The following is a 14,066-nucleotide window of genomic DNA, read 5'->3' as shown; positions in this document are numbered from 1 at the left end:
GTAATAATTCATACGTTTATAATTTGAAAAGGAAAAATAAATAAATAAAAATCTTAGTGACACACTTGTTGATGTGGCTTTCTAGATTAAACGGATACATAATTGTCGACGGCAACGGTAAACCCAAGACGGGGCATCATGCAGGTAGACTTTCCAGTGCCCTCGCTTTATCCGTATTTTAAATCAACAATGGGTTTATGGCACCAAAAGCAGACTTTCCTTCCAACATTTGTTAAACTGTTAACCCAGTCAGCTTTTCCATCAGTCTAGGCTTTTCGGACACCATGAACTGGCAAACAGATATTCATTCCAGCCTCTAAACACTCCATAACCATGAAAAGCTCAAGAGGAAAAGAAAACATAGAAACAGGGGTTACATTATTCAATCCTTTGAGGGTCAATCAATAATAATCATATGACTATGGCAGTACAAATTTAAAAAGAAAACAATTAATCTATAAAGGTGACGCTGACATCATCATTGACACAACTTTCAGCAACCTAACAGGGGTGTGGGGGGAAAAACCATCTAGGAATTTCTGAAAGGGGCCAAACCAAAAAGAAGACTCTCCTCCATCTTACACAGAATGGATGAAAAACAATCTGCTAAAGCTTTTCTGATCATGTACCAAAAGCTACCTTTACTATCTGCTTTTAACAATAAAATAGATACGAAAGCAGCGGGCATTGCAAGAAATTGTGGAAGAGCAAAGAACGAAAACCCAGCATCTGCAAAATCTAGAGGTGGTCTTGACTCTTGTGTCCATTGATGAAATGGTTAGCACCGTAAGCAGCAGATCCCATAAAATTTTCCAAAATCAGAGAGGATCTGCATCTTCTTAACTTAGTCTCACACTCTGCCTTGTTTTGATCATTCGCTTGAGTGAGCCTAACCAGGACTGGCATTCATCCCACTCCGTGGTAGTGAGAAGCACCTGCAGCATAAGACAATGACAGCTAGAATGTAAATATGATAGCTTTTAGCAACAAATTTTTGTCTGTACTTCAACTTTCAAATTGCTTTACCTGAATTTGCAAGGCAGTACCAAAATCACCGTTGTCTAATGCCTGACATAGCTGAAGCAGCTTATCAGAAGCATTTTTAGAGATGTCCCCGCTGTTCAATTTGGCAAACAACCCACCGAGTTTCTTGGAGTTGTCTTCTATCTCACGCTTCTTAGCTGGATTTGCACGTGAACCTCCTAGTGCTTCTGATGTCTCATTAAAAAGCCTTGTCAACGTGGTTACAACAGGCCTTTGGTGCACTGGCAGACACAGCCAAAGCAAGCAAAAGTCAAATGGGAACACCAGAGAGTTACCATAGGAAGAAAATCCACTTCATCAGAAAAACAAATACAACTGTAAACAACTTACCAGGAACATTTGAAGTATCTGCTGTCTGCACTGTAGGAGGTGGAGCTGCTGGCGATGTAGTCGGTTGTACAGATCCTGCCTGAGGATTCCTGACAGGTGGTTGCATTGATCCCACACCAGGTCTTTGGACGGCGCTGGGAGTAGGAACTGGCATGAATCCCCTTGAATGAGGGGTCGGTGCCACAACATGCGGTAATTTCTGGCCATGAACAGGGCTTGGAGGTTGGTAAGGTGGATTGCTAGGTGTCTGAAACACAGAAAGGCCATGTATAAATCTTCTAGCAGCCAGACACAATAATTTGATGATATTGAAAGACATGAAAATTAGAAAGAAAGAAAGAAATAAACTGACAGAATACAATTGAGAACCCAAGGTGGGCTGCTGATATTGCGCTGCATTTTTTAGAGTAGGAGGAGTCTGAGGATCAAAAGATCTCAAAGGAGGCTGTGTGACGGCAGCAGGAGAGAAGTTTGGCTGCAGGAAAGAAGACAATTTGGAATAAAAAGCAATAGAAAAAAAAAATATTATTAAAAGAAAAAATAAAGAACTCTAGCTATCATGCAGTTCAAAGTCCAGAGTGTAATAATGCACAGGCAGTCTACTCTACTCGTGAAAAACAATGACGCTGAATATACCATTTTTTGTGCAATTCACTACCCATTTGGGAAAGAAACAGCTTACAAGGAAAATCAGTATGTACTTCTGATCAAATGTGTTGTGTTCAGATTCTGTTTGGCAACATTCACAAACTGAATAATTTTCTCTTTCGGCATTTCAAAACTAATCTGGCCAAAGATTAGGTGTTTCAGGGAAATAAATATACATATAAAGAAAAGATATCACTCAATTGAAAAATCTTGTAGCAGATTAATATATTTTCATATAAATTTCATTGAGGCGCATAAATTGCTTCTTCACAAATCTACAAGTGATTGTTTATTACTTTATCATCACACAAACTGGAGATTTGATAAATAAATCTACAATTCTCCATTGGGCTACAGCTGTTCCTTCTAACTATAAGTAATATCGCATACCTGAGGAACCTGATGGGTCTGTGACGGAACAAATAAATTAGGCTGTTGAGGTTGCTGATATGGAGCGGGAACTGTATACCCTCTTCCATATGAAGTATCATACTGTTGTTGATAGTTTTCATTATATGCAGTTCCAGGAACACTTTGCTGCACTTGTGCGGGTGCTGACTCCTAATAAACAAGTGATAAAAAATTAAAAACAAAATCAATTGCGGCAAGATAATGTTTTCCCCAAAAAGAAAATGTTGAAGAATAAAGATACAAACCTGATAATTTCCACCATATGAAGAATTATCAGCACCATAAAAAGATCTGCTCCGTGATTGAGAATTTTCAAAAGCAGTAGTAGCCTTTAATTCCAGCTCTGCAGCCAAATTCGAGAAATATACAGGAAAAAATATAGGACTTTAAAATGGTAAAAATAGAGGCTGGAAAGCATAACACAATTACATTAATATTACAATTATTTGCAATCACATAAAAACAGAGCTTCAGAATCCAGAATGCTTAAAGATTAAAATAACTAGCCGTACTCCACCATTAAAAACTTTTCCAAGTGATCAACAATTCGACAAGGTGAATAGCATATATGATTCTTTTATCTTATGGAAAAGGCTGTGCTTGTATGATTGGGAGCGAAAAACTAACCACTGAAATCTCATAAAATATCTCAAACCAGCAACCACATCACATAAAGACACCTTTTCCCAACACACACTCACAAAACAAAACTTATTCAATGGTTTTTGGGCTGTACATCAATCACAAAGTAATAGAAGCATCTAGAATATTGAAACTTTTCCATGGAAAGGAATACTATCAAGCCCATTATTCTGTGTGTTGAAACTGCTACATTCGTATTAAGTCACTAGATAGATAGCTATTATTCAGAATAATATTGTGATCAAGGGAAGTTTCACCATTGTCTTTTATCATGAAAGAAAAATAAAAGTATCCATGACAAGGGCCCTTTTCATATACAAGAAAAGTCTATAGTAAAACCCCGGGAAGAGAAGGTCAAAAAAAACCCCGGGAAGAGTTTATCTATTATGCAGTTTGTTCAGAGGCGACTAGCACAAAGCTATCCTAGGGACATCATATTATATCCTGCATTTTTCTTATAAGAAAAATTTTAAAATCAGAAGCAAATTTCAACCAATAAATAATATGTGAATGCCATCAATCGACATACAAATCAAGCAATAAAACCAGTTAAAGGGTCACATTCTAATTATCAACTTGAAAAAAAGAACAGGTGCTACCAAAAAGCTTACCAGGTTCTGTATAAAGAGCAATTCTATCTTTTAAGATCACAAGTTCAGTTGGAAGCTCATCAGATCCTAAGAGTTTCAGATACTCCATTGCAGTAGTTAACAGCCCTTGACTTGCTAAAATTTCAGCATATTTCTCAACAAGCTTGCAAAGAGATGAACTAAGCCTCTTTTGCCCAGTTGCTACAGCAAGAACAATAGTCTTCTCCATCAACTCCTATCAAATTACAAGATTTCGTCAACCATCCAGCCTTTATAATTCTCAGTTCTATATCAGTTTTTTCATTTTGGGGGGAAAAACTTGAACTTAGTCACTCATTACCTGTAGAAGCTGAACATTAGATTTTCCTTCATGCTCACTCTGCAGTCTCCTTGACCAAATTTCAACTGTTTTATCAATATTTCCAGCACATATAAAACAAAGTGTCGCAGCTAATGTATCGCCAGCCACCATAAGTTTTGAAGCAAGTGCGTCACAAAGCATTGTCCACTCATCTCTCTGTGCAAACTGTAAGTAGTTCATAACTAAAGAACATCAGTTATGCAACAGATAAACTCCAGGGTCAACAGAACTGATATCTTGTATTTAATTTCTTATTGATATCTTTAAACTAATATGAAAGTTGAGAATTTAAGCTGATTATAAGTCAAAGGTAGAGAGCAAGGGTCCTTATTTAGTATCAGAAAACCACATTCCCCAATTATAATATAATCCATTAGTGGCAACAACACATAAATAACATAGTCGAATGGTAAAATATGGAGAAGAACTTGCACATCCTTTCCAGTAGTAAGAAAAAGGGGGGGTGTGAGAGAGAGAGAGATGACCCAAGAAAAAACTATTTTAAATATTGACGAACCAGTGAGCCTGAGATGCCAGATAAAACATGATAAAGTAACTTCTCTTTGATCAATTTTAAAATGATGTAACAAACATTAGTAAATTAAAAAATGCAATCATCAATACTTGCTAAAAATTAAAAGAAGAAGAAGAAATCAGACAGGAAGCAACGAGACCTACACTGCATAGAAGAGCAAGAGTTTCCTTCCAAAACTTCAGAGGCCTGGAGTTCACAAGGCTCAAGAGGTCATTGCTCACCATTGCTGATACAATCTGAAAATGGAAATAACCCATAAATCACAGATAAGTGGTGAATTTAAGGAAAGAACTGATATCAGTCAGATATATAATCTAATGGAATATATGATTTAATTAGCAACTACCTTCAAGTATGGGGACCGGCTTAGCTTAAGGTATTGATCCCGTGTACTTTCCCACAAGGAAGCACTGCCAACATGAGCAATAACTAAAGCATCAGCCCACTTATTTGCAGATATGCATTGCGCAGTTGCTCCCTTGTAGTCTCCAAGGACCAGAGCACGTTGAACACTGTCATCAAATGAAGAGTCAGCACTCTCCTCCATTTCCAACTCTTCTTGGATTTTCTCTGAACCATTGGCATCTTCCACAACGAAGTTGCCACCAGAAGTAGACACAGGTGTATCAGTTTTGGGGCTAGGAAGATTGTTAAAGAAATCTTCCCCATTGTCAGAAGGGAAAACAGTGGGTTCATTGGCCGCCTCAAGTCCTACTTTATCGACAGATGTGTCCTCAAGTCCAAGACCACTTACTTCTTTGGTAAGACCATCTGCAACTGTGTCTTTTCCTTCACTAGGTACACTGAAACCAAGGTGAGTGAGTAGTTTTGTTCGTGCAGTCCCATCATCTTCAAACATAACCTTTAAGAAGCCCCAGGTTTCCCTTTCCTCCTCAGATCTGTCAAAATGAACAGATCAATAGCAGATTAAACGAGACATCAAAACCAAACAGTGAGAAAAAATGACTCTTCAGGGAGAAAAACATACTGTGACTCCTGATATTTTTTATCACATAAAGCCCTTAATAATGCTCTTTCCCCACTTTGTATTGCAGCTTCAAATTCAGATGACCTACTCACAAGACTGTCTTCAGCAGCCAAGTTGTGCACAAATACCTGGAATAGTACAAATAAGATAAACTTAAAGGAGGATGGGGAAATTGATGGAGACATTTCTCATAGAATACAAGCTGGCTGGTTAAAGTGGAGGAAAGCTACCGGAGTTATTTGCGATAAGAAGGTACCTGAGAAACTTAAAGGAAAATTTTATCGGACTGCTATAAGACCAGCTATGATTTATGGTAGTGAATGTTGGGCAATAAAGGGAAAACAAGAGCACAAAGTCGGAGTAGCAGAAATGAGGATGTTGAGATGGATGTGTAGTCATATAAGAAAAGATAGGATTCGAAATGAAAAGATCAGGACAAGAGTCGGTGTGACACCTATCCAAGAGAAAATGGTTGAAAATCGCTTAAGATGGTTTGGACATGTGCAGAGAAGGCCTTTGGAAGCCCCGGTGAGGAGGGTGGATCAAACAAGATGGAGTCCCATAAAAAGAGGCAGGGGAAGACCGAGAAGAACGCTGAATGAGGTCATTGAACGAGACCTCCTAATCAACAACATATCTAAGGATTGGGTTGTTGACAGAGTACGATGGCGTCGTGTGATTCATGTAGCCGACCCCACCTAGTGGGATAAGGCTTGTTGTTTGTTTGTTAGTACAAATAAGATAGAGTCAACAAAGTTTAACAGCTCAGCAGAAGAAATACAAGGACATCACAGTAATAATATTTCACCTCTGACGGCCCAGTTGGTGCACCTGCAGCAGATGACTTGGATTGAAATGACACCAGCTTGCCCCCAAAGCCAAATGAGACTCCAACAGGACGTTTATACCATTTTGGAGCTCTCAGAGGTGCTGCATGGAAAGGTAATATTCATAAAGATATCCTTGAGTCAAAATCTGAGATTAACTAACAAGACATGATGAGTTGACCTACACAATCCTCCCCATCCCCATAAATCACAAAAATAAAACGCTGCATATTAAAAACTTGAGCATGTCTAATGCTGATAACTGTAACAAATACATATAAGAAATAAAAGCGTCACCTGCGCCAAAATCATGTTCCCCAACACCATATCGACTGCAACCCTGCAAACAATTATAGATGTAATTAGTAATATGACTGGCAAAGGGATATCAAGAAAGGAAAAAAAAAAAAGAGATTACGCCTATAATGCAATAATAAAGTAAAAAAATATACATCAGTAATTTTTTTAGCTATTAATCTGATACTAAGTCATATGTTGCTATTAGAAATGAGCTCATTTAATTGCTTCATTTATATATATGTGCGTGTGCATGCACATGTAATGAATAGATAATAGATCTTCTTCCCTCGACTTTTATTTTCTATTTGGGATTAGGTACAATAAATATATAATTAAAAAGAAAGATCAGATCGTACAAAATGCTATAAATAAGCACAATCAGGCTATGCTGATATTGGAAAATAACACTTTCAGTGAGCAATAGGCTAATTAAAATGAATGTCTACTTTACAGTCAGCAGTTCAAAATCGGATAATGTTTACTGTCATAAAGAAAGACTTAAAGTGATTGAAAGAAAAGATTAAGAAATGAAGAGGGCCAACTAAGAATTTTATACTCATGACTTTTCGATCAATTCATGTTCACAATACCTGTTCAAAGAATACGCAAAATTTCATACCACTTCTAAAAGACATGAAGTAATGAAGAATTAACATGCAGAAAAATGACAGGAAGACACTAAACAAGGAACTCAGTTGATTAAATTTTGATTCACAATTTTATCATTCAACATATCAATGCAATTGTTAAAAAGCATTGCTATAGAAAAAGCATTTGATGCTGATTTTAGCGTATCATGATTACCACAATCTTCTTAGTGATCAATGAAAAATAGAGTATATAAGATGCAGGCTTCCCCTTATCCGGTTATTCCATTTCCATGTTACTTCATTCCATCCCAAGATAACTTCAAAATTCAACCATACTTCTCATTTGCAAAGCAAAACGGATATGAATGAACCAGCAGAAAAATAAATATGTACCTCAATGTTGTATATGCCAATTTTTCCATCAAAGGAAGATGCTGATATCACTCCAGGTATCTTAGGATACCAGTGAACCTCAAAATTCCAGTTGGTTCCAGCTGGCAATTCGCAGACAATCTTGCCAAAATAATAATGAAAATGAAAATAAACAGTCAGTACTGAACAAATAATGTGTAAAGTGTTACTTGCCAAATTAGTTAAACAAGATTTAACAGGGGAAAAAAGGGCCAAACACCACCTCTCCAGTAATTGTGTCCCAGCATATGGTGCGACTATCTTTGCCACAGGTTAGCAAGTAAGAGCTATCATTGGGACACCATGACATTGCAATTACACCTAATTAGAAAATTTAGCCAATATAGTCTTGTCAGCTACCCTTATAGGTGAACCAGGAAGCTAAACAGCAAAACCAAAACTAACTACAAAGAATCATTCACAGCCTATAGAATATACAAAATACCAGATGTATCACCTGCACAAGCCAAATAAAAGCTATCTATTTGATAATGCACTCAAGGTAAACATATCGCACTGAAACTAGCAAAGGCTAAAATTGACAAGGAAACCTAACTTAAGTTAATGTGCTTACTAAAGTAAAGGCAATCCAATCCTATCTCAAATGCAACCATGAAAATCTAATTAACAACCTTGACTTAGCAGCTTATGACTCTCAGTAGCACAACTGTTGGAGGAGCCAAAAATCAAATTAAGAGAAACAGGGCATTAATAATGAAATTTACCACCTGCCCAGACCTATCTAACACCATCTATCTCTGGTTTATTCATTTCACGTCAAGAGATTAAATCAAGGTCCATGGAAAGAGAAAGCAATGATAAAAAATTTAACCATCTACCTAGTCCTGTTTTTCAATTCTCAGTTTTTTCCATGTGTGTGCAAGTGAAGGATGGTGGAAAAAAGTCAACCAAGAGTCTAGCATTGATGGCTCGGTGTACATAGAGAAAGAAGCAAACAAGTGATGCCTATGGAATATTTGCAAAGAATTATATGTAACTTGACTAACGGAAGTTGTCGATACCTTTAGTATGTCCCACAAACTCCTTTATTGGTGTCATTATGTTCCTCATATCCCAAAGCTGCATCAATATTTTCACATGGTCAAACCTTATCAGTCAACAAAATAAATAGTTACTTCATCCCCAAATTTTATACCCTCACAGTAGGAGAACCATCTTCATCTGATGCAACAACAAGCTGTGTGGCAATATCAGGATGCCACTGTAAAACTGAGCACCGTCTTCTAACTGAATCTGAAAAGCTGTCATTTCAAATATGATACACCAGGTTATCAAAAATTTTGCATGCCCTTTACAAAACAAAAGCAAAAGATGGTGAATCAATAATTAGCCATCAATTTACCTTATCACTGGCTTTTGCTTCTTTAGATCCCAGACCACTGGAAAAAATTCAAAATGTTCAAAAAAAATGAAATAAAATAAATCTAGGATTCTAACCAAAATATGGTTGGGAATAATGTAAAGAAAATTTTGATAATCTTTTCTCACCAGTGGTCCCATTATAAGATGTTGATGCTAAAATGTGCTGGACTTTACTATTCCATGATAAGAATGAAACTTCCCCCTGGCTAGCAGATCCACTACCCTGCACCGTAATTATATACACTAAGATGTGCTGGTTCATCCTTAAAACTATACAAATAAAATAAAAAAAAAAGGACAGACATTCAAAGATAGAGCACAGATTTATCTAGTAAAACGCTGGCATTTCACAGGTACGCACTCAAAGGAAGGAAATCTGACCTTGAGTGGCGGAAAATGAGTGGGCTCCAAAGGATTGGCCAAATCCCATATGCAAATTTCACCATCATCAGCCCCAGATGCAAGAAGATTTGGTGCAATAGAATTAAATTCAAGACCTCGAACCTGAAACATAAAATTCAGAGGTAGCATTTTTTTTTCAACAGTTCGAGAAAATAATACATAGTCTAGATGAGGAAGAGCATTTACGAACTGCAGGCTCATTCAAATAGGAAAAGAAAACTTACAGGTCCTTTATGTCTCTCAAGGTGTGCAACAGAAGCATTTTCATTTGCTTCCGAACTGAGAAAATAAATCAAAAAAGTAAGTTCATTAGAAAAACAGGAAAATTTGTGTGCAACCTTCAAATGAAAAAAATCATAGAACCAAACATTCAGTTTTACGAATCTTTGGATCAATAATTTAAATCAAATCAAAGAGAATCTCCAAACTAGCAATCATGCACCCTTTGGTTTCCAAAGGTCAATGGCTATCCTTTATTTTCAAGACAACCATAAAATACATAATGATTTGAAAGTACATCATTTTTGAGTTAGGATCAATTATCAATTAATAGAAGTAAAATAGCCAGTATTAAAATCAATGCCCACTCACGTCGCCCGGAAAGAGACCACCATCCATCTAATTGCTCAGCAAAAATGGAAAACAAATAACATTAAATTCACAACAAATCAAATTTAGAACGATTTTCAAACAACGGTGCAATATTTCGACGATATATTGTTGTTTATAATTTTAATCTGCATCTCTTTTCCTTCCATATTTTCCCACCAAACCTACTCTAGGAGGAGTTGAAAGAATTTTTTTCAACATGCGCCGTCAAAAAGAAAGGTCAGCGAACGAACACAAAAGCACAAGAAACTTGAAAGAATTACAATGGCAAAATGCATGGTATACAATTAGCGGCAATACAATATCAAACAAAATTCCTATTCTAACTCAAAATAACAAGACATCAAGTAATTATTCAGAAATCTTCAATGCACTACACGGAAGAGCATCACAATACATGAAAGTTGCCAAATATCTAGTTGAATGCAATCAGCATAAAGAGCTTATAATCCTATATATCTTCATCGCACTCCATTCCTGAATTACTTAACTTTTAACAAGTATCTAATTTATGCATCTAGAGGCGGAGCACTAATCAGTTCATAATCCTTGAAAGCCATTTAGCGTGGATCCAGTAACAAACTGAAAGACGAAGTTTCAAATTGTCTTTTTGAAACTCTAACGGCAGGTCCCCTCATTAAAAACACTAAAACAGAATAAAATAAAGGAAGAAACATCCTCGACGACATTCAATTTCGAAGGTCGACCAAGAAACAAGGCTCTAAAGCAAAACTCAATTACCGGATCAGAGTAAGGGGATTCCAGATGTCAATGTTCCCATCAACCAGTCCACCGGCAATAAGGCCGAGACCAAAACCTTCAGACGAAGAACTGTTGTTCCCCCAAGATAGACGATTGAACCGCTCGGAACTAGGAAACTCGGCGACCAAAGGCAGTTCCTGATCATCCGACTGAAAATCAAGCTTAAATATTTCAAGATTGGCAGAGGAGCTGAATGACAGATCAACCGCCCCCGCCATGGTTCCGGCCGCCATGTAAGGATCGTCCGGCGCCAGAGCCACAGAGGCCGATCGATTCACCCCTTTTATGCACGCCATTGGATTCGGAAAAACCTAATCGCCCCCAACTAAAAACAAATTCAAGTGCTCACTCAGCAAAAGAAAAAATTGGATCTTAGAGATGGAAAATTGCGAAACTAACAATTGGGCAGATTTCGATCTGATCTGTGAAATGTGTGCGCGAGAGGGCGGAAAACACTCTCTCTCACGCTTCGCCCTTCTACTACTTCTTCTTCTTCCTAGCCTTCCTCTTTATTATCCTTCGCTTCCGTTTCTGTGTTTCAATATCAAATTTTGCATTAACGAGGGCTATGGAAGCGTGTTCGAGCTTATTTTCTGAGTTAATTTCTTCAACTTTGTGCGAGAGGCACAACTTCGGGCTTTGGATCAGAGAGACGAAAGGTAAGGGACTAAGGGTAACTTTGTCCTAGATGGACAACTGTCGGAGCTGGTGTATGAGGGGTGTACGTTAGAGACGCTGCATCAGATCCTAACCCCTTAAGGGAATTACAGGCATCGTCAGATGGACCAATTAGAGCTTGACGTGTCGGACATAATATGCGATTAAGGGAGCTTTTCTCTTTTTTCTTTCTCTTTTCTTTTTCTTTTTTGGGGATGAATTTGCCGAAAGAAATAGAAATGTCGACTTCACGAGTTTTGTTAATTACATCATCCATTCCCAACTTAATAAATAATATTGATTGATATTTAATATAAAAATTACTTGCCTGATTTAAATAGATTAAAAAATCAAATAAACTAGTTGTATCCAACAAAAAATCAAATAAACTAGTTAATTATAATAAATATGGTAAAATCTATCTAAAGTACTTCTACACTAAATTGTATCAGTTTATAAGTAAAATAAATTAGTTTGAAAAAATAATAAATATAAGAGATAAAGTATATTAAATAATATTATGTTTAAGATCAAACCTAATCATCAACTTGCTCTTTATATTAAGAAATAGAGACAGTAATAAATAATATTTTTATTAATTCTGTATGTATTTAATGTATCTATATCAACCTATTATAAAATTAAAATGCAGAATAGACCTTCTATCCAAAAAAATATGTATAATAAACCATACTATTTATAAGTTAGTAGTAATGCAAAATCACTCCGAACTTGTTTGATTAATAAAGTAGAAAGCAATGTGTTCAAGGAGATATCTCATCCATGCATTCGGAAACAGTTATTTAAAATGATAGCACACGGGTTAAGAAATGATTATTGATTAATTAATGTAAAAAATTTATAAAATGACTAAAATACACTCATTTAATGGGCTATTTTGAGCTATTTATTCCATCTTCCTTCTCCATTGATATTAATGGTAGCCTTAGGTTACTTCAAGGGTGATAAGGGGTTAATAATTTTTTTCTCCACATGTGTGTCATGTTATTGAAGATAATTCTATTTAATACATTGTTAAGAGTAACCCTTTACATTAGACACAATCCATATTGGTTAAGAGGTTTAGAATTAAGATAAAAAGGTGCTATATTTCCTTTATACCTTTTAAGAGAATAGGCACTTCTAACTCAAAATAATCCAATTTCAAAGTTGGGTCACGAGTCCAAAATCAATGCCTATAGGGCCCAATAACTTTTGAATCACCAAAATTCAAGTTTAAGAAAATAAAAAGAACTTAACATATCAATAAAAATTAAGTCTAGTAGATTCGGGAGTGTTTGGGTAGAAACCAAACCATGGTTTCAAAAGTGTTTTTACGGATTACCAAGCAAATATGTGGAGAAGGTTACCTCGTTTTGCGGAAAAATGCTTCTGAAACCGCGGTTTTAAGAATGCCAAACACCCCCGAAGTTGGATTCAATAGAAAGATCCTTGTGCTTAATGGAGAAAAAAAGACACTTATAATTCTACGATCCAAAATGTCCGAAAGGTTCCATATATAGAATCCAAAATATTCAATTGATGGTATCTATGAAGAATATCACTATCAATCATTTAAAACAAAGCCAATCCCAACTCCACGTAATGGAAATTTGCACAGGAAATTCACCAAAAATCAAAGACCACTAACTTTCAATCCACCAATACCAAAATCATATTCGAATAGACAGATCAAGATTATTCACGGCATAATCCCCAAATTTCAACACTTTATCATAGGGTTTGGCCCAACAAGCAAAGAACCTCAGATTCCACCCATTAAATTCATAACCAAGAGCAAACTTCATATAGTGATAAACTACAAATTACCATCATAAGCAATTTGAAACCCTAGTTGCCAAAATAGAAATCCTTATCAATCCACAAAACAGTCGTATATGATATGATTATCATGGCTCATCCGATGTCGGCTGAGCCATGCTAATCATATCACTCACTCAATGCTAGTCGTATTCCAAAATCTGAATCTAAAAGTCATTATTGTTGTCCAACATTGGCTGAGTCCCTACAACTAGCTAGATTTATCTGGTGCTGATATGACAAGATTTTAAGCTTTTCATTTAATTTACCAAAATTTCCCTGTTATTCCACTTCCTCCTAACCCTTTCAACCCTTAAGTCACATCAAAGACTCTCAATTCGATCAAAAAGACAAACTGGGATGTTAATTTCTTTTCAAAATGTGTGTGGAGATATATAATTTCGGGTATCTAAATGTTATGGGTAATAAGCCGGCAGAAAAATTTCATAATTGTTGGCATCCTAAATATATATATGGTGTGCTACAATCGTCCCATATCAGTATTGTGGATGCTTTAATTTGTTTATTTTCATTCCAGTAGATGTGTGTGCATGCATTGGGCAGAAAGGGATATAGGATTATCAGTTCTAGGTTGGGTTTCATGATCTTAATTTTATGTTGTTAGATGTTTTAAGATTGGAATGTTTTGTGGCTCAGTATTAGATGTTTTAAGCTCTAATTATAAGTGTTATAATTCTTTTGAATAATTAAAGTTAAAGGTAAGACTAGGGATTGTTCTTTTTGAGTAATCCCTA

The 14,066-nt window shown here is 36.2% G+C and overlaps 1 protein-coding gene across 2 annotated transcripts; it reads right to left on the bottom strand.

Moving 5' to 3' along the window:
- Positions 1-354: 354 nt before the first annotated feature.
- LOC114753283 (protein transport protein SEC31 homolog B) lies at positions 355-11,444 on the bottom strand. 2 transcript variants are annotated; one of them, XM_028941956.1, is made up of 23 exons: positions 11,233-11,444; positions 10,813-11,158; positions 9,687-9,741; positions 9,442-9,564; positions 9,187-9,283; positions 9,041-9,077; positions 8,834-8,939; positions 8,700-8,757; positions 7,901-7,998; positions 7,660-7,779; positions 6,674-6,716; positions 6,358-6,479; positions 5,550-5,677; positions 4,908-5,460; positions 4,705-4,797; positions 4,006-4,191; positions 3,687-3,900; positions 2,679-2,776; positions 2,413-2,583; positions 1,727-1,849; positions 1,375-1,621; positions 1,027-1,265; positions 355-935 (listed from the first exon to the last, which is right to left on the bottom strand). In XM_028941956.1, the coding sequence occupies exons 2-23, from the start codon at positions 11,127-11,129 to the stop codon at positions 840-842; spliced, it is 3,324 nt and encodes a 1,107-aa protein (XP_028797789.1). In that variant the 5' UTR covers positions 11,130-11,158; positions 11,233-11,444; the 3' UTR covers positions 355-839. The 2 variants fall into 2 exon arrangements, with proteins under 2 accessions (XP_028797789.1, XP_028797788.1); XM_028941955.1 differs by having other exon boundaries at positions 10,813-11,444.
- Between the last annotated feature and the right edge of the window lie 2,622 nt (positions 11,445-14,066).

The sequence above is a fragment of the Neltuma alba genome, unplaced genomic scaffold (assembly GCF_004799145.2).
Source record: "Neltuma alba isolate B1F8T4 unplaced genomic scaffold, ASM479914v2 tig00007829_pilon, whole genome shotgun sequence".
Taxonomy (NCBI): Eukaryota; Viridiplantae; Streptophyta; class Magnoliopsida; order Fabales; family Fabaceae; genus Neltuma; species Neltuma alba.
Note: the sequence above shows the minus strand (reverse complement) of the source record. Positions and strands in the feature narration are given on the sequence as shown.

Excerpts from the sequence above, each read along its gene's own strand:
- LOC114753283 (XM_028941955.1), bottom strand. The coding sequence starts at position 11,129 with ATGGCGTGCATAAAAGGGGTGAATCGATCGGCCTCTGTGGCTCTGGCG. Across the intron at positions 9,284-9,441 it reads CTCATTTTCCGCCACTCAAG|GGTAGTGGATCTGCTAGCCA; the intron begins GTCAGATTTCCT and ends ATTACGGTGCAG. Across the intron at positions 8,758-8,833 it reads ATGGTTCTCCTACTGTGAGG|CTTTGGGATATGAGGAACAT; the intron begins GTATAAAATTTG and ends ATATTGATGCAG.